The 25,232-nt window shown below is 39.1% G+C and overlaps 2 protein-coding genes across 3 annotated transcripts; one reads left to right on the forward strand and one right to left on the reverse strand.

Moving 5' to 3' along the window:
- Positions 1-9,561: 9,561 nt before the first annotated feature.
- Positions 9,562-17,353, forward strand: LOC102781957 (low affinity immunoglobulin gamma Fc region receptor II-a-like). Of its 2 annotated transcripts, none has more exons than XM_006793495.3 (6): positions 9,562-10,750; positions 10,821-10,856; positions 14,242-14,505; positions 14,585-14,830; positions 16,274-16,558; positions 16,879-17,353. In XM_006793495.3, exons 1-6 carry the CDS (start codon positions 10,720-10,722, stop codon positions 16,959-16,961), a joined length of 945 nt encoding a protein of 314 aa, XP_006793558.2. In that variant the 5' UTR covers positions 9,562-10,719; the 3' UTR covers positions 16,962-17,353. The 2 variants fall into 2 exon arrangements, with proteins under 2 accessions (XP_006793558.2, XP_006793559.2); XM_006793496.3 differs by having other exon boundaries at positions 16,418-16,558.
- Positions 17,354-21,147: 3,794 nt separating this feature from the next.
- Positions 21,148-24,402, reverse strand: LOC102781663 (butyrophilin subfamily 1 member A1-like). Its single transcript, XM_006793494.3, has 5 exons — positions 24,298-24,402; positions 23,245-23,369; positions 23,006-23,067; positions 22,245-22,583; positions 21,148-22,147 (listed from the first exon to the last, which is right to left on the reverse strand). The coding sequence occupies exons 2-5, from the start codon at positions 23,301-23,303 to the stop codon at positions 21,978-21,980; spliced, it is 630 nt and encodes a 209-aa protein (XP_006793557.2). The 5' UTR covers positions 23,304-23,369; positions 24,298-24,402; the 3' UTR covers positions 21,148-21,977.
- Between the last annotated feature and the right edge of the window lie 830 nt (positions 24,403-25,232).

Raw genomic sequence — 25,232 nt, forward strand, 5'->3', positions numbered from 1 at the left:
CTGTGGTCAAGTACAGACATAGGCCTTAAGCAACCATGAGCCACTGATAAGTGTGACAGATTAGGAAACATGCATAAAGTGCATAAGTTAGACTCCTTTAAACCACTAATAGGAGAAAAGGAGCACGCAATAAAGTGGACTTGTTAGGGAGAGATTGCCGTCAGAGTTAAAACACTCCAACTCAATTTTGATGATAGACACAGATGAAAAAATGAGCGTTTTGTTGACACTGATGACAAAATCCTGATCAGATACAGACAGACACATGCATATAAAACACACTACTGCTCAAAAGTTTGTGGTCAGATTCAAACATTCTTATCTTAATTGTAAATGTACATTTGCTTTAAGGTAATATTAAACAATGTTTACCAGTAATGTTTTCACAGATGTGTGTTTAATGAATCATTTATGTTAAATCACCCATGATGCATTAGGAAATGTCTACACAGTTATACATGGGCCCACTTTAGTAACAATAGCTCATGTGTGGACAGATCACATGGTTATAAACCAGGTGAAAATTGACTTCAAACTTTTGAGCTGTAGTGTAGATTGATTGCAATGATAGTGCATAGTTATCTATTACAGCAGAATATATAGAAGTATCAGGACAGGGAGACACTGTTAAAACGTTATGAGCTTTCTTGCTGCAGAGAAAGTGGAGTCTGTCAACCTTGAAAGCTCCCAAGATAGGCAGCTGGCAGGGCTGAATGATGCTCTGCCTCTGTGGTCAAGTACAGACATAGGCCTTAAGCAACCATGAGCCACTGATAAGCGTGACAGATTAGGAAACATGCATAAGTTAGACTTCTTTGAGCCACTAATAGGAGAAAATGAGCACGCAATAAAGTGGACTTGTTAGGGAGAGATTGCCGTCAGAGTTAAAACACTCCAACTCAATTTTGATGATAGACACAGCTGAAAAAATGAGCGTTTTGTTGACACTGATGACAAAATCCTGATCAGATATAGACAGACACATGCATATAAAACACACTACTGCTCAAAAGTTTGTGGTCAGATTCAAACATTCTTATCTTAATTGTAAATGTACATTTGCTTTAAGGTAATATTAAACAATGTTTACCAGTAATGTTTTCATCGATGTGTGTTTAATGAATTATTTATGTTAAATCACCCATGATGCATTAGGAAATGTCTACAGTTATACATGGGCCCATTTTCAGTAACAATAGCTCCTGTGTGGACAGATCACATGGTTATAAACCAGGTGAAAATTGACTTCAAACTTTTGAGATGTAGTGTAGATTGATTGCAATGATAGTGCATAGTTATCTATTATAGCAGAATATATAGAAGTATCTGGACAGGGAGACACTGTTAAAACGTTATGAGCTGTCTTGCTGCAGAGAAAGTGGAGTCTGTCAACCTTGAAAGCTCCCAACATAGGCAGCTGGCAGGGCTGAATGATGCTCTGCCTCTGTGGTCAAGTACAGACATAGGCCTTAAGCAACCATGAGCCACTGATAAGTGTGACAGATTAGGAAACATGCATAAAGTGCATAAGTTAGACTCCTGTGAGCCACTAATAGGAGAAAATGAGCACACAATAAAGTGGACTTGTTAGGGAGAGATTGCCGTCAGAGTTAAAACACTCCAACTCAATTTTGATGATAGACACAGCTGAAAAAATGAGCGTTTTGTTGACACTGATGACAAAATGCTGATCAGATACAGACAGACACATGCATACAACACACACTACTGCTCAAAAGTTTGTGGTCAGATTCAAACATTCTTATCTTAATTGTAAATGTACATTTGCTTTAAGGTAATATTAACCAATGTTTACCAGTAATGTTTTCACAGATGTGTGTTTAATGAATCATTTATGTTAAATCACCCATGATGCATTAGGAAATGTCTACACATCAGATTAAAAACTGAAAATGGGATGATCCATCACAAACTTTGATAATTCACTGTTTTTAATCTGCACAATGATTTTGGTTTGTGCTGATATCTTTGGAAAAAGGTTTCTTGACTGACAAGTTGGGATCTAACTTCACAAACTGACATCTCGTACCACAATGTACCAAATGAAAATGGGCCTCTGTAGATGTCATGGTTCCCTTGCCCTCTTTTGCTGGCCTGCTTCTTTCTCTCTCTCCTCTTTCGGTGTATGCCTGTGTTGTTGTCTGTGTGCTTGTCTTTTTCAGGGGATGCTCCTCCACCTTCCTGTCCTTCAGTCACTTGTCAACAATCAGCTGATTACTCGCCTGTTCCTCAGGAGGTCTTCATGCTGGCTTCTAAACAACCAGATCATTGCATTACCAAGGTAGCATATCATGCCACAGTCATGTCACATTTTCCATCATTTCTTGCCTTTGCTCACTCTCTGTTTCCGTGCAGACATTTCAGCGTTACGGATCTCCACAACCTCTGTGACAGTGTCTGAGTGTGCCTCCAGACAACCTTCACAACCTCTGCCCCGTCTCCTGGAGCCCACAGTGTTTATCCTGTATTCATAACTACCTGTAAAACTTTACCACAGTGTCTTATGATCATTCTGTCGTTTTCATAACAGTACACTGTAGAAATAATGGACTGTGTATTAGGTATTGAGGTAATAATGAATGTAATTTATTAGTGTGTGTCGTAGTATGATTTTGTTGTTTTTAGGATGTAAGATTAAAAAATAGGGGATGGGAACAAAGAACTGGGGTACAGGGAAGTGGGGCAATTAACCCCCACCGTCAGGACAGTAGCAAGATGTAGTGAGGGTGAGGGGCATCTCCCTTAAAAGGAGAGGGGCGTCAGTGTGTCAGCACCCCTGGCCACTTTACCAGTGTTTTTCCATTGTTGGGGGTTTACTGTAGGAATCAGAATCCAGAGACTATAACTGTAACTGTTGTGTGAAACTCTTCAGATCAGCTTTAGAGTAGGACTGCACAGGATGCAGTGTGCTGATCTCCAGATGCATCTGTAATGAAAATGGGTAATAAAATGTGTGAAATTTGGAAACATCTCTGCGTGATCTCTACCAAGACAAAAAGAATCGGAGAGACCGTCGTTGTCTCAACAACACTTATGTCGATATTCCACTAAATCTCATTTGCGATTTATGATAAATGTTACTATTAATTATTTATATTTCTTTACGCTTCTGAAAATTTAGTAAAACATCAAAAAGATTTTCACTGTTGTCAGAAAATAAGACATTTCTAATTCTCTACGAACTTTTAAGCTGTAGTATAGATTGCAATAACAGTGTATGGTTATTGTTTATAGCAAATTAAATAGAAGTATCAGGACAGGGTGTGAATAAAAGTTATGAGTTGTGTTGCTGTAGAGAACGTTGTTCACTAACAACAACTGTAATAAAGAAGTAAAACTTTTAATACAATTTTTTTTTTCGCACACACAAGATCGTCACGAGATCGGAGGAAGATCAAATAATAGGCATGTACTATTAACACCGGAAACATGGCCGTTTTGAGTTATGCGCATGCGCAGTAACAACAAGTAGGACAGCTTGATAGGTAGGGTGTTTTGTCAGAACACTGGTACTAGCTAGCGGTTTGGTTAAAACCCAAAACTGACAGTTCGATAAGAAAGGCAAACAGACACTTATTAGCAAAAAATATTCTGCGGGACAGACAATGCCCGACATTATGTGTTTTATGCTGTTTAAATGTGAAAATGTGGCATTAAACTAAAAAGTGCCGAGTCATTCAGCGACCACTCCGCAATGAAAAGGTTAACTTAAAAGTTTATCTAACGCCTTAAACTTGAAAACTTGTTTTGGGGTAAAGACAAGTTTTTGTATCTTTCAAGTTGTATGTAAATGCATAAAATCATCCAGCCTTCCAAATTACCTTGGCTGTATGTGCCCGTTTGAAGCTGAAATAAGCACCGGGACAGCTAACAGGAAATATGCGACGCAAGTACTACGGAGGAGCCACTGGAAGTGCCACTGGAAAGAAAGAAAAAAGTGGGCACGTCTTATGTTTTTTCTTTTTTTCACAACTCTGAGATTAAAGTCAGTGAGAAAAAGCTCACAATTCTGGAAAAGGAAAAAAAAGACTTGCCCACGTTTTTTTTTTCCAGTGCTCCCAATCCTCTTCTGTACAGTCATAATGTAGCAATATATTACAAGTTGTAGATTCAAGCTGCTCTTCATATTTTTTGCCAGATGTCACCAAAGATGACTGTGTTAAAAAGCTTCTAGTAATGAACCGCTTTTCATGCAAGGTCCTTTGCTTCAATCTGAAAAATGTAGACAGGTTGTGAATGCTGCCTAAACCTTGACAGAAAGCCGTGGAGGACAGGAGGACCATGACACTCAACTGAATATCACTTTTACAGTCCCATACAAACATCAGGATCGATTACACCAATGTTAATGTGAGTTTGTTTATTGTGGTGCCTAAGCAGGTTTTGTTTGGTGGTGTCAAGTCAAACGTATGTTTGTTTTAAGGAGAACGAGCAGACAGTTCACTCGTTAAGTTAAAAGAATGGTAATTTATTCACAGGGGTGTTTGGCCAGTGTAGTAGTGATGGGATTTCCGGCTCTTTTTAGAGAACCGGCTCTTTCGGTTCGACTCACTAAAAAGAGCCGGCTCTTTCGGCTCCGAACCGGCTCTTCAGGTTGTTTTGTTGCTTTAATTAATTTATTATTAACAATAATATAAAATTATGCACAAAAGGAATTACTAATGTAAAAAAAAGTGGTTTTATTTATATATGTTTTTATATAAATATATGCGGTGGCCCCTAGAGACAAAAACACGTACAAACTCCAAAACACATTTCTAGCATGAACTGAACTTCCAAAACAGAGCTAGATCACTTAAATTACACAATTGAAAGCATGAAAGCATATGTGTATTGTTTGTGTATTTATACACAAGCATTCATATATAATCAAATAATTAAAAAAAAAAAAGTTCCTTTACCTGTTATTACCACACACCAAATCCGGTCGTTGGTACTTGCTGGCTTGTGTAGCCACGAGGTAACAAAAGCTCAACACTGCCCCTAGCATCCTGGAGTAGTGATGGGATTTCCGGCTCTTTTTAGAGATCCGGCTCTTTCGGCTCGGCTCACTAAAAAGAGCCGGCTCTTTCGGCTCCGAACCGGCTCTTCAGGTTGTTTTGTTGCTTTAATTATTTAATCATTAACAATAATATAAAATTATGCAGAAAAGGAATTACTAATGTAAAAAAAGTGGTTTTATTTATATATGTTTATATATGGCCCCTAGAGACAAAGCACGTACAAACTCTAAAGCATATACAAACTCCAAAAAGCACGTACAAACTCCAAAACACATTTCTAGTGTTTACTGAACTTCCAAAACAGAGCTACCCAGATCACTTAAATTACACAATTGAAAGCATGTGTGTATTGTTTGTGTATTTATAGACAAGCACTCATATTTATACAAATAATTAAAAAAAGTTCATTTACCTGTTACTACCACACACCAAATCCGGTTGTTGATACTTCCTGGCTTGTGTAGCCACTAGGTAACAAAAGCTCAACACTGCGCCCTAGCATCCTGGAGCACTTCTGTTGTCTTTTGTACGTGATTCTGAGTTTTTACGTGTTTTGGAGTTTTTACACGTTTTGGAGTTTGTACATGCTTAGGAGTTTGTACGTGTTTTGGAGTTTGTACGTGCTTTGTTTCTAAGGCCCACCATAAATATACTTTATTTATTCACTCCACATAAAATGTAATAAATAAATCATATAATACAAAACACAACTATTTACATTTTAAACTTTTAACTATTTAAATTTTCAGCTTTTTCCTTTTAAACAAATTTGACATGAAACACAAAACACTGCAAACCACAACACAATTAAATATAAATTAAAATATTAAAACAAAAAGAAGACGCACATTCTCTGTCATATGGGCCTGCATGATTTCTGAATCCTTTATCATCTGCAACTGAAAATAGTGGATGATTACTATACCTTTCTAATGTGACGTTGTTGTCCCTTGCTCTCTTTCTCTCTGGCTCTGTTCCTGTGCTACTGCGAGTGTAACTAACGCCCCTCCCCCCTCTGCCCAGCGCAAAGTACAGGCCACGCATGCGGAGTTTAGCGGAAAAAAAGGCGAGAGAGAGGGTGAGAGAAAGAAAAAAAAAAACCCTCATGGCTCCCAATAAGGAGCCGGCTCACGTCATACACGTCAAGGATCCGGCTCTAAGAGCCATTTCGTTCACGAACGACCCATCACTATCCTGGAGCACTTCTGTTGTCTTTTGTACGTGTTTTGAGTTTTTATGTGCTTCTGAGTTTTTACGTGTTTTGGAGTTTGTACGTGCTTCGGAGTTTGTACGTGTTTTTACGTGTTTTGGAGTTTGTACGTGCTTCAGGGTTTGTACGTGCTTCAGAGTAGCACCGTAAATATACTTTTATTTATTCACTCCACATAAAATGTAATAAATAAATCATATAATACAAAAATCAATTATTCATATTTCAACTTTTAACTATTTAAATGTTCAGCTTTTTCCTTTTACAAATTTAAAGTGAAACAACACAAAACACTGCAAACCACAGCAGAATTAAATATAAATTAAAATATGAAAACAAAAAGAAGATGCATATTCTCTGTCATATGAACCTGCATGAATAAACTTTCTGAATCCTTTATCATCTGCAACTGAAAATAGTTGTGGATGATTACTATACCTTTCTAATGTGATGTTGTTGTCCCTGGCTCTCTTTCTCTCTCTTTCCCTCCTGCTCCATTCCTGTGCTACTGAGTGTAACTACCGCCCCTCCCCCCTCTTACCAGCATAAAGCACAAGGCTTGCGTGCAGAGTGAAGTGGAAAAAAAGTGCGAGAGAGAGGGTGAGAGAAAGAAAAAAAACCCCGCGATAAGGAGCCGGCTCGCGTCGTTCATGTCAAGGAACCGCCTGTAAGAGCCATTTCGTTCGCGACCGACCCATCACTACAGTGTAGTATCTTAACCACTTTAAACTTAGCCCTCATTTTATTTAGTACCCCTAATAACACAAATACTTACACGAACAGGAAATACTCAGTGCGCTCTTTTTGTAGTAGTGTATGCTCTCTGAGCCTGCCACCTTTCTGTCTGTCCTGCACATTTCCCTTCTCTTGTTTTCTTTGTGATTGTAAAATAAAAGTATAACATGTATTTATAAAATAACTTGTGTTTTAATTCTGCAGTTTATCACACATTTGATTTCCATGCTTGAAAAATGCAAGTGTCCAGAGTCAGGACAGACTGAGAAACTCACTGCTGCAGATCATCTGTGATAATCTCTGAGGGAGAGCTGATGAGACAAAGGCCTTCCACCTGTGATGATCAGACAGGACAAACTCAGCAGTGTGCGAAGAAAAGGAATCTTTTTAGCTAATGTTAAAATAGAATAGAATTAAAGTGTTTTCAGTGTGGGAGAAACTACTCAAGTTCTTCGAGTAAAAACGATATAAGGTAGTAAAAAGTTATATATTCAGAAACTTAAAGTATGTAAGTATCAGCAGCAGAATGCACCTGAAAATAAATGCCATCATTTTGGATTAATAATACTGCTGTGTTTGTTGCATCATGATTTATATATTCTGAGGTTAATTGGTCTATAGCAGGGGTCTATAACCGGCCCTCGAGGCCTGGAGTTGCCCACCCCTGGTCTATAGTGTTACATCATATTTTATAAGGATTTTATGTGTTTGTATCATTTCTGCCCAGTTTGACCCATTTAGCAAACGTCAGCCTGTTTTTTGCTCTGACATCTATTCTATATGAATTAAGACAGTTATGACTGACAGGCCTGATTTTCTCCCCCAATAAAATAATATTTAATATATTACTCTACTTATTTTATTACATTTTTTACATCTTGGGATTTTCTTTTTACCCATACCGTATAAGTAAGCTTTCATTTTCAGACAATATTTAGATAAACAATATTTATCTATTTGATAGATAATGCATCATTATATACAGTGTAAGAGACATTTGTTTTTGAGATAAAAAAGATATAAAGTGATATGAAATAGAAATAATTGCACATTCAGTGTTTGCTGAAGCTCAGTATTTAAATCATTTGACAAGTTAAAAGGTCAAAGGTCTACTATCCTCTCTCTGCTTTTCCCTGCTGTGTGTGCCTGTGTCCAGATTCAGATAAAGACAGTTCTCCCCAAACGTGCCAGCATCACTGCTGATATCACTAAAAGGCTCACACGAATACTAATAAAAAATGTGATTTTGAGTGTCATGTTTTTCAACAATGTGTTGTTATACTTTTCTCGTGTTCGCTGATTTTTGGGATAATGTCAATATGATCATAATAAAATAATAATAAAAGCACTATGGACTAAATTACATTTTACACAACAATAAAAACAAAGGACTGGAGTCTTTAGAATACAGTCTCCAAATTTGATCCTATTACTGAAAACACTTATTATTATTATTATTATTATTATTATTATATAGCTATGGGTGTGGGTGCTTTAGGGACTAAAGGTTCCTAGATATTGCTGCCAGTGCTTTTGATCCTCTTTGGATGTTGGCTGCCTTTTGTTCTATTCTCTGTTAACATTTTCAGTTGGTGTTCCATTGGTTGTCTTGCTTTCCTTTTGAATATAGTATACACTACTTTTTGTGTCATTGATGTCCCAGTGCTTCTGCCCTATTTTTTTGTGTCTGATCATTTATGATTCGTTTTACCACAGCTTTATTTAATGATATCTGAAAATCAAATATCTGTAATTTTACTGATCAGTAAATGAGTCAATCTTTATTGACAAACTTTGCGTCCATAGTGAAAAAACAACAACACCCCCAAAACAAAACAAAAAAACAACACAACATGTAAGACTGCACTTAAAATGAAGAGTGATAAGTCTGTGTGTTTGGCAGTTTTTGACCAGCAGGTGGCGAGGGAGGTCTGTGTGCACATGAAGCCTGAGGATTAAACTCTTTTGCAATCAAATTGTCTGAAAGACTTCATGAAGCTTCATTTAGCTGTCACTAGCTCGAGCTGGTCCTTAAATACTGGATGTCTGATGAGTAACAGGTGTGACAGGTGAAGTGGGAACCTGAGGACTCCACCCAGTGGGTGGGTCTGGACAGGACCTGCCCAACACTTTCAGAAACAGCAGGCGAAGAGAACACAAAAACAGACAACATCCTTAACCAGCCGGGGCCCATGAGACACTGTTTTACAGCTATAGCAGTCATACTTTGTGCGCTTTGGATCTTTACTATTGTCTGAGCCAAAACTCCCACCTTGTCTTTATTACTGATTGCCAAGGTTATTATCGTTAACGAAAACTAACGAAATAACGAAAACTAGAAGTGAAGAAACATTTTCGTTAACGGAAATAAAAATAAAAACAAAAAAAAGGAAAACTAACTAAAACTGGAATGAGTGTTCACAAAACTAACTAAAATTAACTGAATTTATAGAAAAAATGTGTTTAGTTTTCATTGATGTGTGCGTGTCATACAGTAGTCAAGGGTGAAAATGAAGTTTAGTTTCCAGATTTTTTTCTTGCTGTGTCTCATTATGCCAGCAGGTGGCAGTACGTTAGTCGAGTCGTCTGTGTTGCTGCTCCATCCACACGCAAAATCATGTCAGGAAAAGTCGGAAGAAACCGCCAGAGTCCAATTTGGGATTACTTTGAATATGACTGTGTTTTGGATAAAGCAAGTGTCTTGTAGTGGAAACAGACAAATTATGAGGGACATTTCTAAAGGGAAAAAAATCCCACAAACCTTAAAGTGCACTTGAAAAGCTCACACAAGAAGGCTAACCTAGCTTACCTTGAGAAGGTAAGGGAGCACACTCAACCCTCATCCCCAGAAAACAGAAGCTAACCCCAGGCAAGGCAGCGTGATGCATCCCGAGACAACAGGACTGGGATATCTACACAACTGTGTGAGTCAGTTACCTTCAAAAAGTTTATCAATTCACTTGAACCAAAATTACGAACACCCGGTGCTGCAAGAGTTAATAGTCTCATTGGGGCCAAGATATACATTTTATAATTGCCTGGTATCAATGGTTGTTCATCTGCCTTTATTTATTTATTTATTTATTTATTTAAAGAACCCATAGGTGGGAATGTGAGTTGTCTGTCTCTGCGTGTTAGCCCTGCGACAGACAGGCGACCTGTCCAGGGTGCAGGGTATGGTAGCTGGAATAGCAACATACCCAAGGATAAGCAGAAGAGAATGACTGATATGATGAAACTGGGATTTTGTTACACTTAATTATTGCAAACACAACTAAAACTATAACTGAAACCAATCAAAACTAAACTGAAACTAAGGATTTTCAAAAAAAAATAAAAACTAAACTAAACTAGCAAACAATTGGTAAAAACGAATTAAAACTGATATAAAATTGAAAATCTGAAGTCAAAACTAAATAAAAATAAAAACTAATGAAAATTGCAAAACTATTAAAACCCTGCTGATTGCCATTCAAGAAACCCCAAACAGAGGCCAATACTGAAAAATATAAATCAATGACTGAAAACAGCAAAACACACAAACCATGAGAGAGCTGATGGTTAACTTAAGGTTGTGGTCCAATCAAATCTCTTAATATGTAATTTCTCTGCTTCTATGGAATGGGAAAGGGTCTTTCGTTGTATTCAGACAAAAGAAAACCACAAAGGGAGGGGACGCGAGTTTCATTTTACTGTAAACTGAGTGAAGTGTTGTTATTAAGTCTCAGTCAAATATGACCAAGTGAAAGAATGAAGGGTACATCTGTCCTGTGGCTGCTGTGTAAGTACACCACATATTCTTTTGTCAGATTAATGTGAAACTTAAACTAACCGAGTATTATTCTATTTAGGGTTGATCTCCCTGCTGTGTGGCTCAACAAACCAAGGTTAGTTCATTTTGTTTTATTCTACCAGGAAACCACACTTTATACACTTTGCATTTAACACATGTTTAAATACAACATGGTGTACAAAAAACAAACAATGGCATTCCTCTTAATGTTTCAAGATGTGCTTTCACTTACCAGAACATATAATTTCACAGGCCTCCGTAGTTTTCCCATGAATTATTTCCATGTAGCTCGTAACTAACTGAGCTGAGACAGAAAAAGGTACAGAGATAAGCTAAAGGTTTAAGTATCAAGGTTAATACAATAAAAATAAAATAAAACGTAATTTCTGGTGGCAGTTTCAGTGGAAAGTGATTTAGAGACATAAATATAGATATGCATCTAAATCTGAATTCTTTAAAATGAAGGCTTCGTAACAAAGATGTAATCAAATGCATAAAAGTTGCTTCCACAAGGTACTCTTGGTTTATATGCTCTCTGTGAGTATGACTCACAGATTGATAACTACAATTCACAGATACAACCAATCATTAATTAATGGTTAAAAAGCGTAAAGCTAGAAGGATATATGCTCGCTGAATGTGCATGCATGATTATGTCTTTTTTTAAATCGCGGTTTACTGCTATATACTATATGGTGAAGTGACTGATGCACAGGAAACCAAAGACAAAGAAGCCTAAATGCAGTCATGTCCAGTTGTCTTTGTACAAACTAGTTTACATTTTGGGAATTCAAAGTGACGAAGGATTTTTTCCCCTCACACCCTTTCAAAGGCCTATTTAAGGGGTTAAGACTTGGTTTTAGGAGTAACAGGTTTGGCAAAGCATTAATAAGAGTAAATGTCCTCACAAATATAGCCAAACATACATGCCTGTGTGTGTGTTTGTATAACACTTCATGTATGCACAGCAGGCAGCAGCTGTCGTGGAGGAAGCAGTGGTAACACCTTTCATCCAAATAACCTCAAACTCAAAATGGAACTTGCTCACGTCCACAAAATACCCCGACAGTTTTGTAGTGAATCTGATGAAGGGTTGTTGAGCTGAGCAAAGAAAAGATGTAATTAGAGACAGATTTCTCAAGTCATTAGATTATATCCAGCTAAAAGGAGGCATTTAAAAAGCTTCAGCAATTTTGCCCAACGTAATAATAAAAAATACCTGATGGAAAATTGGCCCCTTCATGATTGTTTCCTGTGAAATCCAGTGGTTTTGATACTGAAGTTTTGTATTTACACATAAAAGTACTGTCTCCACGTTCATTTGAGGTGTGTGTGTGTGGGGGGGGGGGGGGGGGGGGGGGGGGGGGCAGTGGTGTGCATTGAATGCTTTGCTGTGGCCAAGAAACCTTCTTAAATGCATGCACAAGATCACAGTCACCACATTTCAGGTTGGTTAGCTCCTCACTGATGATATGACCCTGGGATACGAGTTTATAATACACAACCTCGTGAATGTTGAAAAAAAAAAAAAGAGTCACACTCGTCAGCTTCGGACTTCGACTGCAAACGTAACCCTTGTGGTGTCCTCAGATCAAAAATGGTCCCTAGGTGAATGGCAAACAAGCATATGGGAATCCCTTATAGCTACTGTTTGGTCGGTGGGTTGTGGTTGGAGACCCAGCTTTCACCAGCAGTGATTAGTCTTGACAAAAAAGGTCACATTAGATGTGAACGTGCATCATTCAGTAGTAAAATAACTAAAGCTCTGCAACATTTTACCTTTTATACTATGAATATTTTCTAGTTAAGAGGGCTCTGAAATTCTGCCTCATTTTATTTTTTTCCAGCATTTCAGAGCCTTCTTAACAATGTCTGCATAAACAGACTGGCAGACTGACTCCATAACAACAAGAAAAGAGAATTCACGTAACCTTTTTCGACCTGCAGAAAGAAAGGTGACCACTATTGCACCTTCTGCAAAAGCTGTTGCTCACTTACCCACAACATCCTGTTCAGCTTGATGACAGACACTGTTTCCTGATTTTGAAGCATTTAGATAAGTAAAGTGAGCATCTCTCATCTCAGAAAACATCCTGTGTAGATGGTGTGCTCTGCGCCTTGAATCTTGACCTAACCTGCTGCTCACCATCACCACAAACTATATAGAAAGTGTAACATCTCTGGTTGGTTTCTTGACTCTGGAAACCTCAAATGTATCAAATTTTCCATTCCAAATAAAAAGTGAACATATTTAGACTTGACAATACTAAGTAACATGCCAATACAAATTCTACAACTTCAGTTATTAAAACTGAAAAACAACGGTCTGCACCACACAGGAGGCTCGATAACATAATTTAAATGCTTCAAAGAGAGCCAGCAGCTCAATCATGCTTCAGAGGTTCAGTTGAGTGGCTGATTAACTGAGGCAAAGCCGTACAGACGTTGGCATCTATAGCAGCCGATATCACCATCCAACTATCAGTCTAACGTGCCACACCTGGCCAATCCTCAACAAAATCCAAGAGGATTAGTTAAATAAAAGAATTTATAAACCACAGAGTTATGAAAACAAGGAATACCCAAAAAAACAGACAATTTTGTAGCAGGCTGTTAACGTGTTTATTTCTGCTTTAAAGTTGGACATTTTAACATGTGACTGACCCACGTTTGGAGCCAGTCTGAGGTGGACATTAAAGGAACTGCAGGATTTGGCGGTTTCATTTCTCCGTTCTGAAGGATTCCACTTCATTGACATTCCATTTGGTGTGGATTTTTTTTTACCTTTAGCAACAATCACTCTGCACTATAAATCTTCTGCAATTAACTGCAGTCACCCAAGTTACAAAGACTATAAAATGCCCCACAATGTCCTCAGGTTTCAAATGTGAAACTAAGGGCTGCACTGCTCTATGACAAACCTATTATTCATTATAGCTTTACTACATGTTTTGTTAATCATTCTGACAAGTTCAGATCTTAAATTCAAAGATAATTGGCATACTTCCTCCAGGAGATATTTGAAGAGACTGACGGGTATCCTTAATGAAGATTATAAACTGATGTCCTCAGGAAAAGCTACATGTTACCAAATTATTAGTTAAATAGGCACAAAATATCTTAAGTGCTTTTATCAATTAAATGACTGACAGATGAAATTGTGAATGAGCGTTTGTATGTGTGTTATCTCATATGATGAGATTCCAAGACTTTTCCCAGGGGAGATAAGAAATTCCAGTCTAACCTAATGTAATCTAATCCTGAATAACTGTGGTGGAGTTTAACCATACCCTAGATAAACCTGGATAAATGGGAGTGATCCCAAACAACTACTGCCCTTAAAAAACACCTTCCATACTTAAATGTTGGTGTTTGCGGATGGTTCTGTGTGCATTAATTGTTTCACTGTAATTCTCAGAAACAATCTGATGGCTGCCTCAGGGTTTTGTAAATGTGCATCATCCATATCTTCCCCACAGCTCGTCTGACTGTGAGCCCCAGCAGCTCTCAGCTGTTTGAAGGTGACTCTTTGTCTCTGATCTGTGGGGCTAAGGACAGCCCTGCTGGATGGACTGTGAGGAGGAACACGCCCAAACGACAGAGGAGTCGGTGTGGAGATGGGTGGGGAAAACAAGTGGTTTCTTCTTGTACCATCAACTACATCTTCAAAAGGGACAGTGGTGTTTACTGGTGTGAGTGCGGAGAGGGAATAACCAGTAACACCGTCAACATCACTGTGACAGGTAAGAAGATTGTGTGTAGTTAGTGTTGGTGAAGCTGTGTGTCAGTGGATGAAATGCAGTAGTTTGTGTCTGTGTTGAGGTGGCCCAGTGATCCTGCAGAGTCCTGTGCTTCCTGTGATGGAGGGAGACAGCATCACGCTGCTCTGTAAATCAAAGTCCACACATTCAAACCTCCCAGCTGTTTTCTATAAAGAAGGCTCCGTCATCAGGACTGAGTCGACAGGTCACATGACCATTCCTCATGTTTCCCTGTCTGATGAAGGCCTCTACAAATGTCACATCAGTCATCATGGGGAGTCTCCACCCAGCTGGATCACTGTCACAGGTAATTTTCAGTATGATCAATATTTATTTCATCCATAGATGGACATAGATAGCATGAGGTCACCCATTAGTCAGTGAAGTCCCAATATGAGACCTCAAGCTTTTTAGCTATCACCACTTAGGTGTTTTCAAACTTTTTTTTTTTTTTTTTTTTTTTTGCCTGTCCCATTTGGTTCTTTAGCCGTCAGAATTGTTGTCTGAAGACCAACAAGGATACCCAATGGATTTATTTTGCCAAATGGATCATCATGGCATTGCCGTATTGGTCCATTTGATCGACCTTTGTTTTTATTATTTATTTTATTTTATTTTCAGTTGTTACAGACGGGACAGACATGAGTGAGGGACAGGAAAGGGAGAAAGAAAGAGGAAGGAAAAGAAAAACAGAAGGGGAGAGGGACAGTGAGAAAGGGGGGAAAAAAAAATATCTCCGGGATCACCTGTTGAGAGAAAAAGAATAGAAAACAAGCAAAAAAAAAAACAAAACAAAGCAACATACTATACACAACACCATCGCATTAATCTAGCTAAGTGTAAACAGCAGTAAATACTAAATATTGAATGTTGTTGTGCAGCACGCAGGACAGACAGCGCACAATGTGCTTTGAAGTAGCAGCCAAGAAAGGTGTGATTTAAGTCTACAAACAGTGAACACCTGTGTGCACACCTGTGTGGATCGGCGCGCTTGTATTCAAATGGTTTCCCCATGTAATGGTCTGCAAGAGGATGTAGAGAGCCATAGCCCTGTCCCCCAGGGCATGAAGCAGGCATGGAGGAGATCCAGGCCCCAGACATCCAGAGGCCCCAGAGTGCAAGAGCCCAAGGAGGACCACCGGAGGGGCATCCGTGCCACATTCATGGGAAGGGCTGAGGATCCCCAGACGAGGGGTCACCCAGTAGCCACCGGGCAGAAACTAGAGGGGGCTGCACCGGCGTGCCCGCCGGCTCCGCCGGCAGCCAGCTGTGCCAGAGTGAACCGAGCCGCAGGCACAGAGGCCGGAGGCCCGAGGGCCCTCCGCGCCCCGGAAGAGGCCTGACTGAGCAGCAGGCGCCAGGCCCCGCCAAGTAGCCACCGGGAGTGAGCTGGCACATGACCTGAGGTGTTTTCAAACCTGCAGGTCGGATCCAACCAAAGACTTTAATTGGCTAAAGACTTCTTATGTGTTCTGTTTAACCTGGAACTACCCAATAAAGTAATCAGAAAGGTGCTTAGTGAGGTCGCAGAGTGAGGAAGCTGAGTTTCCCATAGACCTCTACACCATCCAAAGGTTTTTTTTTTTTGCTACCACAGGAGCTGCCCCCTGGTGGCCACTGGAAAGAATGCAGATTAAAGGCACTTCTCTGTGCGTCACTTTTCAGATGAGATCTGAAAGTTGCGTCCATCTAAGATTACCATCTAAGATTTCATCCATGAATCACCTGAACAGTGCCATTCTCTTTACAGGTAAACCTACAACTACAGCCCCGCCTTCCACATTAGCCCCGCCCTCTACATCAACCCTGTCTTCTGCCTCAACTTTGCTTTCTGTCTCAACCCCAATGACCACACGGATCCAATCCACTGCCATGGCATCTCCTTCTACCACAGCACTGCCTACTGATTCAGCTCCACCAGCTGTCTCCATTCACCAACCACTTGTCTTGAGAGTGATCTGCCACCTGGTGGTGTTCTGTCCATATGTCATCACAACTGTCCTAATGGTGTCTTTATATCTACAAAGACCCTCAGGTAACTTTCACTGTCATATGATCAATCTTATAAAAGGGATCTGTTGTGTTTTTGTTTATTTTCTGTCATAACTGTAACTCCGAGATACTGTAAGAACAAAGACAATCTGATCTATCAATCAATTCTCAGGTGTAAGTAAGACAAATTGAGCACAGGTGAAGCTGTGTTGATTATTTTGAAGTGTAAATCATGCAAAGCAACTTTAGAAGGGCCTTAGAAGAAAAATGCAGATGTGGAAATAGGTCCCCTTAAATTCTGATTGTTTTTTATCACTTATAATTACCTCATTATGACTGGACCTGAACTCTTTGTTTCCATAGCAACAGCGCCACACCCCCACCCTGAGCAGAAACTAACAGAGGACTTTGATGTCATGGAGGTCACCATCGAGCATCATTTCTAAACTGCACAGAACAGAGAAATATTTTTGTCATGTAAAAGTAATAAATATAAAATTAAATAGATCTGATATTTTATGGCTCAGGGCATAAATAAATCCTCGTTTTTCTCCATCAGTGTATGAAGAGCATGCACCTGTCGTTTGCTCTTTCCTGTTGAACAAAAACCTAAACACATAATAAAACAAATGATCAGAGACTTAGAACCTGTGTCAGAGGTGACAGACTTCTATAGGAGCAAAAGTCATTTCGCAGCCAATGTAGTCTCCCCCTAGTGGCCTTTAAAAAGAATGCAGGTTTAAGAAAAACATTTCTGAACAGATTGAAAGATCATGGCTATGTCAGGAAATGCCATGAGTGCCATGAAGCACTAAAGGAACCACTGAAGCACCTTTCCTCAATCTGTGGACACTCTGAACAGCTCTTATTGTTGTTGCCAGTCACATAGATCAGGGTCGTGCCGCTCAATGAGTATTTAAACAGCTGCTCCTGTTGAACATTTCCAACTTCTGTGCTGTGTTTTGATTTCCTAATGAAAAAATGGCTGAATTAAGCTGCAGGGAAAAATATTTCACATGTATGAAGCACTTTTCTTCCGTTACAAACTGCTCCAAATTTATATATTACAATAAGTCATCTTTTTTCAGTTGAATTAAACTTTTTTTTGTGGCTTTGTGCCCTTCGATGACCAAAAACAAATTCTGAAACTGGCTGAGTTGAACCTGTCATGAAGAAAACTTGTTAAAAGCACACTCCTGTGCTTCCTTACGGCAGGTAAAAAAAAAAAAAATTGACCATTTTAAATACAATAATTCATCAGAAAGTGATCATCTTTTTTCCTTGCCAACTGCCTATGTTCTTAATTATCTATCACGGGAGCAACAGCAGAGAAGCCCAGACTTCCGTCTCCCGAGCCACCTCCTCTAGCTTATTCAGGGAAACACCAAGGCGTTTCCAGGCCAGCAAACAGAAATAATCTCATTCCTTTGGTCAGTACCTTGAGCTCAAAATCATTGGTGAACTTGGGGAAAAACACTATGTGCCCCATTATCAGCGCTATACAAATACAGGCCATTTACCATTATTAGGCAAGTGAGTATTTTGACCTCATCAGTATTTCTATGCATATTTTCCAATTCCAAGCTACATAAACGATGGGGACGATTGTGGCTCAGGGGGTTGGGAAGCGTATATGTAACCGGAAGGTTGCTGGTTTGATTCCCGGGCTCTCTGTCCTGGTCGTTGTGTCCTTGGGCAAGACACTTTACCCTGCCGCCTACTGGTGTTGGCCAGAGGGGCCGATGGCGCAATATGGCAGCCTCTCTATTCTCAGCCTCTATATGAGGTGTTCATCACTCTTGGCCCCACGTAACAGACACTGATAAAAAAAAATTGCAAAAAGTCCTTCAAAAGGACTTTTAAGCACTCTTGAAATAGCTAAGCTATTCACTTTAATTTCCCAATAATCGTGCACACATGTCCTTCGCCCTGAGAATGTCCAGACTAACATTTCCTTTGCCAAACATTCCGGTATATTAACATTTTGCATTGAGCACAGGTTTTGTTCCATATTAAAGTTAATCCTCAAGAATATAACTTGCATAATAATTGTGCGCGTGGTTTAGATTTTCCGATAGATGCCCTGGCTGAGGTATGACAAATTACACAAGAACTGGACTTCAAATAAATGGTAACACAAATCAAAACTTGAAACTTTTAGTTTGCATTGTTGTCAATATGTACAGGGGAGGTCAGGACAGGTACAACACTAAGGGTATACAGCCATTTGTTAAACATGCTGCTGTTGGAGGTCTTGTCAGAACTGATGGAATTATAAACCTAGAAAAGTCTCATTAGTTTTTCATTCACCATGAAATATCATCTGGAAAATATCTTAATGGCAGCAGCTTCACAATGATCCCAGGCGCACAGCCAGTGCAGTGGATTGTCCTCCCCAGAGCCTGGACCTCAGCATTACTGAAGCAGTGTGGGATCATCCTGACGGAGGACTGAACAGAAAAATCCAAAGAGGAGCTTGGAATGTCCTTCAAGAACCTGGAGAACTATTCCTGAAGATACTTAAAGAAACGACAGAAAGCTATCTCAGAGAGTTCAGACTGTGCTGAAGAATAAAGGTTTTCATATCAACTATTTACTTTCAAGCATTGCTGCACCTGCTGAATTTCCCTTTTTTCCAAGCAAAATATAAAGAATTGATGGGTTACAAAATAGCCAAGTAAAGCCATTCTGGAAACTACCTGAAACTAAACTTAAATCAGAAACTAAATAAAAACAGAAACTAATGAAAAATATTCAAAAAATTCAAAAAAAATTTTTTTTTAAAAAAATCTGCTGTTAACAGATATTTTGAGGATATTGTAGATATAAACTTCTGCACATCAGCTGTATTGTCTGTAGTTCACCAGTTATTCTTGTCCATGTCTCAGGAAGTCAACAGATCAAGATAATTCTTAAATATGAACTAAAGCCAAATGCCAAATTAAACCATGTCTTAAAAAGATCTAATGAAAGGGGGCGGGGGGACTTTAACCAAACCTATAATTACGTGCTAGCAAAGCTAAATATAGACAAAATGTCCTTAACATTTTTTAAATCAACTTGATCCATTTTATCATTAGGAGGTTGGTATATATGTGTATCGTCACACCTATCCGGAAATTAGATCTTCCATTTGACAGTCCTCATATACTCAATTAAAAACTAAAACAGACACTGAAACAGACGCTAGGTGTGAATGTGCGAGTGAATGTGAGTGCGAATGGTTGTCTGTCCCTGTGTGTTGGCCCTGCGACAGACTGGCGACCTGTCCAGGGTGTACCCCGCCTCTCGCCCTATGACAGCTGGGATAGGCTCCAGCACCCCCCGCGACCCTGAAAAGGACAAGCGGAAGCGAATGGATGGATGGATGGATAGACAGTGAAACTAACAAAAGCTAAACATTTAAAGAGGAAACAAAAATGTAAACGAATAAAAAACACAAATTCTGCTCTACATTATCGTTACGTGAACCATAAAGAGTCAACAAGAGCGGCACACTCAAGTGAAAGAATAAATAGATCTTTATTGGTCTCAGGGTCATGATTGTACAGAGCATGTGCAGAACATACAAAAGAAACGATGGCACTTGGAATGTTCCTTTGTAAAAAAAAAGAAAAGAAAAAAAAAGCACAGTTCATAGCAATATACAGACTCACAAAGTAAGAACAAATATTCAAAGTTTGTTTCAAGGCTTTAGTGGTCGTCATGTCATCATCACAGTAAAAAGTATGGATGCTTTGTCCTTTGTAAAATACTAAACCCAAACTTTTTTGGACCAAGAAAATAAAAACAAAAACAAAACAATGTTAAATAGTGTAACATAGGAAACCACACTGAAAGACATGAAACTGTCGCTATAAATATAATGATAGGGCCACTTATCATTACCCTTTTGTTAGAGATACCAAGAAAATTTCATTAACCTGGTAAAAATGTGATCATGTACCTGAAAACATCCATTTCAACAGTTAAAGAACAGTTATTATTGCTGCAAAAATGTATACTCTGTATGTGCCTAATGCATTTCTTGGGGAGTCACAAAAAACATACAATATGGTCCCATAAATTCACTGTAATCAGGCCATGAAGTAGAAAACAACAGAAGATAAAAATGTAAGGCATGAATCACCTTTCTTTCCTTTAGTGATAAGCAGCTGGTAGCCAATGTCCCACAGCCCTCTGACTATGATCCTTCACATTCAACTTTCAACATTTGATAAAGTATCTAATAAAGTGCCCTAATGCTTAATGGGCACACTGTCTACCATACAGTATCTATCACATAATACTTAACCACATCTGGAATGCTACTCAAAGTTAAAGGCTTCTATTTTTCAGTATAATGCAGTGCTTTAGTGAAAATATAATAATGCTTAAATACTTGAACGGCTTGGGGTCGACTGGCGATTTACTTTGTGAACTCTGTAAACATCTCCCAGACGAGTTCATGCTGTCAGTCACCTTTTTCTAGTCTTATGAGATAAACATGATCCCCAAGAGAGTCATAAGGGAGATGAAGCAGGGTAATACCTTAAGCATGTGGGTACCCTGTAAGTAAACTCGGTTTTTCAGAGAGATCCATCCCTCATTGTCATGTCCAGTTCGAAAACACCAAGACGGTGTCAGTAAAAATCACTCATAATTTAAATTTTACTGAACAATTTACGGGACTTTTCCCTCTTAGCACCACAACACTGTTGTTTTTGGCAGCTAGAACAACCTAAAGACAAAACGGATCTGCAAACATGAAAACATTATACTGGCAGAAAGTAACTTCAATAAAAACATGTTTCTCTTTTCAGGAAAGTTGTGCTTGGATGTAAAACACACAAAATTCTGTCAGGAAAATGTAGGACCTTTTTTCATTTAGGAGTTTTAAAAGCACCTTTATACTAAAAACCAAATAAATAAATAAGAAAAAGTTTCAGTGCATTATAATAAATACATTTGCATAAGGTTTACACATTTAGTGTAGGACTTGTTAAGGTTCATATTGTGAAGTAAAGCTTTGAAAGAAACTTAATTTGGACTCGTTCCAAATTTGGTGCATGAACTTATTGTGCGCCATAATGTTTGCTCTGTTGACCTCGTTATGAAATATAAATTCTTTCAGTAATTTTTTTTAACCAAAGTTAAAGTTTCATTCTCGATGGGCTCCACAGCGCTCTTAGTGGTAAACAGTGCATAGAAATCTCTAAAAAAATCCCAGCCAATCGATCACGTGATATATATACGGCCAGCATTAGGAAACATTCAGTTCAGAATCGAACCACAATCTGAATTTGCTTAATGTAGGTTAAAAGGTAAATGGATCCGAGCTTCTATTATTCTACTCTAAGTAACTTCTCTGTGCTTTTACTACAAGCCCGACTCCAGCTTTTAACTGTCATTTTAGGTTTTAGATGTTTGGAATAAATTTGAGGGTCTTTCTAATTTAGACATGCTGAGATGTTGATATCATTTCATATTGGGGGGGAAGGTGAGGATCCAATGTTTGTTTGGCACCTAATATAGATATAGTGAATACCAGCCACCAGAATGATCCCTGCAATAACTGACAGTGACACAATGAGACCAAGATGGTTTCTTCCTGTAGCTGCGCCACTGCTGACTCCATTTCTGCTTCCTTCATCTGTCGAGAAAAGAAAATGCATTGGTGTGAATTGTCAGCAGTCAGGGAGGTGAAAACTCTTTTAAAGTGTCATCATTTGACATGAGCACAAACTCACCTGACTGACTGACATTCAAGTTTATGATGCTGAGGACTTCATAGCCCATCTCTGGTCTTTTCTGGAAGGCTATACACTCGTATGTTCCAATGTCAGCAGTCGTCATGTTCATCAGTATCATTGAGAGATCCCCATTCTGCATGTGGGTATTGGTCAGGTTTACCCGGCCCGTATAAGACGGATCCTGTTCGTCTGGATCAAGTTGGTCATCACGATAGTGCAGCACGTATCCTTTCAGGTCACGTCTGGACCACTGCATGGCGGGGACTACCATATTTCCAGGAGCATTACATGGCAGAATGACCTGCTGGCCAAGGGGATATATGATGTTTTTGTAGTCTGAAGGACAAAGGAAACAAGACAAAGGTTTAAGAATAAAAATATACATCAGAAATGCATGTACTAAACAAGAAGCACTCCAAGAGTGCAAACCTCCACCAAGGGAGCTCACTGTCTAGCCAGTATTTACTTTTAAGGGAATAGTATCATATTTTTTTCATATATTTAAGTTGTTTTCTGAGTGCAGTTGTTTGCAGTGCAGTAAAAGTTGATTTTATAAATCGATACATATAATATCACACAGCCATAGCAGGGAATGAGCGAGAGAAGAGAGGTGTGAGGAATACGAGGGTGAAGGAAGAAATGACTTTATAACTTATTAATAAAGTCAGTAATAACTGATCTTGTGCTCAGTTACAGCAGTCTAATGTAACCAAACATTTAACAGTACTTTAAAAGCTTTTTAAACAACAGCTACTTACCCAGAGTGTCAACTATCGAAGTGAGCGCCAAAAAAAGCCATAAGCAGATTTGAAGACACATCCTGAAGAAACAATATAGACAACGGGATAATTCATTTAAACCACAAAGTGTTTCCTGGGTAAAGTTATTCGCTAGAAAAGCTGGTTTATTCTCTCACAAAAAAAACTTGGAAACACTTTGGAAAAATTTCAGACATATGACAACTCTAATACTAAGTCTATCACAATAAATAACTTACTTCGAGGGGTTTTTGCACGATCTTTGTGGTGACAGGATTGAACCACCTGTGAAAATCATCTTCTTCCTCTTGAGTGGTTATTGGCAGCTGAGGTGTGGAAATGGAGCATGGGCACAAGTGTCAGACTGCAGGAAACAAGAGGGGGAAAAAGTTTCATGTAAAATAATACAAATACCTGTGTTTTCAGGAGATGAAACAATGAAAAATCAGGATGTTGTCTTCTAAATGGCTAAAACAGCTGATTTGTCCGTTTTCTATATATATATATTTTTTTTGCAGTAGTAAAATGTTAAGCTCTTTCTTCTTGGCTACTTGTTTGGTTTGTAATTAAAGACTCAGACCTGTCCTCTATACTCATTAACACTGAAGGGAGGGAAGTAGGAAGCTTAAATGATGGAGCTCACATTACTCTGTGCTTTATGCCAGCTCAAACTCCCAAACTCATTAAATTTGATAGATTTGGCAAGTACAGGCTGCTGTGATGCCGAGTGAATATCCATAATGCCAAAATCAGTAGGCAACACATCACAAAATGACATTCAAGAAAACGCTCAGCATCTGTACACAGTTCCTAATATAATGACACTGGTGAGTCACAGTAGAATCAAATCACTCGTAGTGATTTAGCAGTGATTACTGCCAGTCTTTGATAAGCGATCTGTGCTACAAACTCTCCGGCTCGTCAACACAAACACTGCTCGGTGCAGTCAGTTGCAAACCTGTCACAGTCTGACTTTAAACTAGGCTACCAACTGCGTCTCACAGAGAGGACAGAGCCACTCTCACCCCACATTAATACGCGGCGTGTACTCTTTGATTTACACAGCACACGATGGGTGCACGTTTTCTTTGTACAGTAGCGGAAATCGACACCGCTTAATATAAGTTAGCATCTTGGCTCGCTTCAGCCGGTCAGGTGAGGCGAGCTAACGCTGGCACGGTCAGCTGTTACCGGTGTTAGAAAAATACTACCCAAAGGCAGGATTCCTGCTCTCATACGGGCTCTGTTTAAGCTAAAACTAGCAGACTAAGCAACTGGCTGCTAGAACTTACTACTCTTCAGTGCAGATCCAAGATCCCGGAGTCCTTCAATAAATACAGGAGAAAAACCGGCCACACAGACCACCTCCAACCGAGTAAAGAAACTCCGGGCTCAGGTTACGTCGCCGAGTTGGCTTCCCCCCCTTCAGATTGCGACCATAGGGGCGTGATGATTGGTCAGTTGAGTAGGCGCGCTCTTTGGGCTCGTACGTCATTGGCTCGTACTCAACCGTGTTGGTGACGTTTTCTACAGTCATTGGTGATTAGCAAAGCAGCTGAGAGGTGTCAACCCACCTGCTGGAACGTTCGCGGTGTTTCTCGATGTTTCTCTGTTTTTGTTTTTGTTTTTTTTTTGCCTTTTTTCTTAAATTCCAACACCTTCCCTTATGTTGGCAGAAATCACCTGTTTTGCGAGTATATTTATAACTCATCATTATTGTACCGACACTGTGTTCTACATCCAAATAATAAGTCAAGTCACTTTTAGTCACTTAAAATTTTTTAGAAACTGTGATGTTATATTTGTTGGAATTGCCCCCTGGGGAAACTCTTTCTTTACCTGGATAAATGAGAACACGTGTTGCAGTTTCTACCTTATTAACCGGAATGTTCTTTCGGTCTTTAAATTACTTGATATCATTCAGGATATCAACAGTTTAAAGACTGGCGATCATTTTCTGGCGAGCAGTCACTACATGAACAAATTCAGATTTACTGCAGTGCACACACGGTCTAGTTGGGTGCTTACCTATCAGCTGGAGTGCGATATTAACACCTGTGTGTCGTAGCCCGAGACGAGAGATTCCACATATACAGGAACCCCAAAATCCAACATTACCTCCCCATTTCATAATCTTTGCAAATTTGATATATTTCCTATATAATATCTAATCTATGTGATTTACCAAATCTAACCCATCAGTGTTTATAAACTATCCGATGACTTC

Source organism: Neolamprologus brichardi, chromosome 15 (assembly GCF_056152115.1).
Source record: "Neolamprologus brichardi isolate AB-2024 chromosome 15, ASM5615211v1, whole genome shotgun sequence".
Taxonomy (NCBI): domain Eukaryota; kingdom Metazoa; phylum Chordata; class Actinopteri; order Cichliformes; family Cichlidae; genus Neolamprologus; species Neolamprologus brichardi.

Excerpts from the sequence above, each read along its gene's own strand:
- LOC102781957 (XM_006793495.3), top strand. The coding sequence starts at position 10,720 with ATGAAGGGTACATCTGTCCTGTGGCTGCTGT. Across the intron at positions 14,831-16,273 it reads CAGCTGGATCACTGTCACAG|GTAAACCTACAACTACAGCC; the intron begins GTAATTTTCAGT and ends TTCTCTTTACAG. Across the intron at positions 16,559-16,878 it reads ATATCTACAAAGACCCTCAG|CAACAGCGCCACACCCCCAC; the intron begins GTAACTTTCACT and ends TTGTTTCCATAG.
- LOC102781663 (XM_006793494.3), bottom strand. The coding sequence starts at position 23,303 with ATGATTTTCACAGGTGGTTCAATCCTGTCACCACAAAGATCGTGCAAA. Across the intron at positions 23,068-23,244 it reads TCGTGCAAAAACCCCTCGAA|GATGTGTCTTCAAATCTGCT; the intron begins GTAAGTTATTTA and ends TTGTTTCTTCAG. Across the intron at positions 22,148-22,244 it reads CTTGAATGTCAGTCAGTCAG|ATGAAGGAAGCAGAAATGGA; the intron begins GTGAGTTTGTGC and ends TTTTCTCGACAG.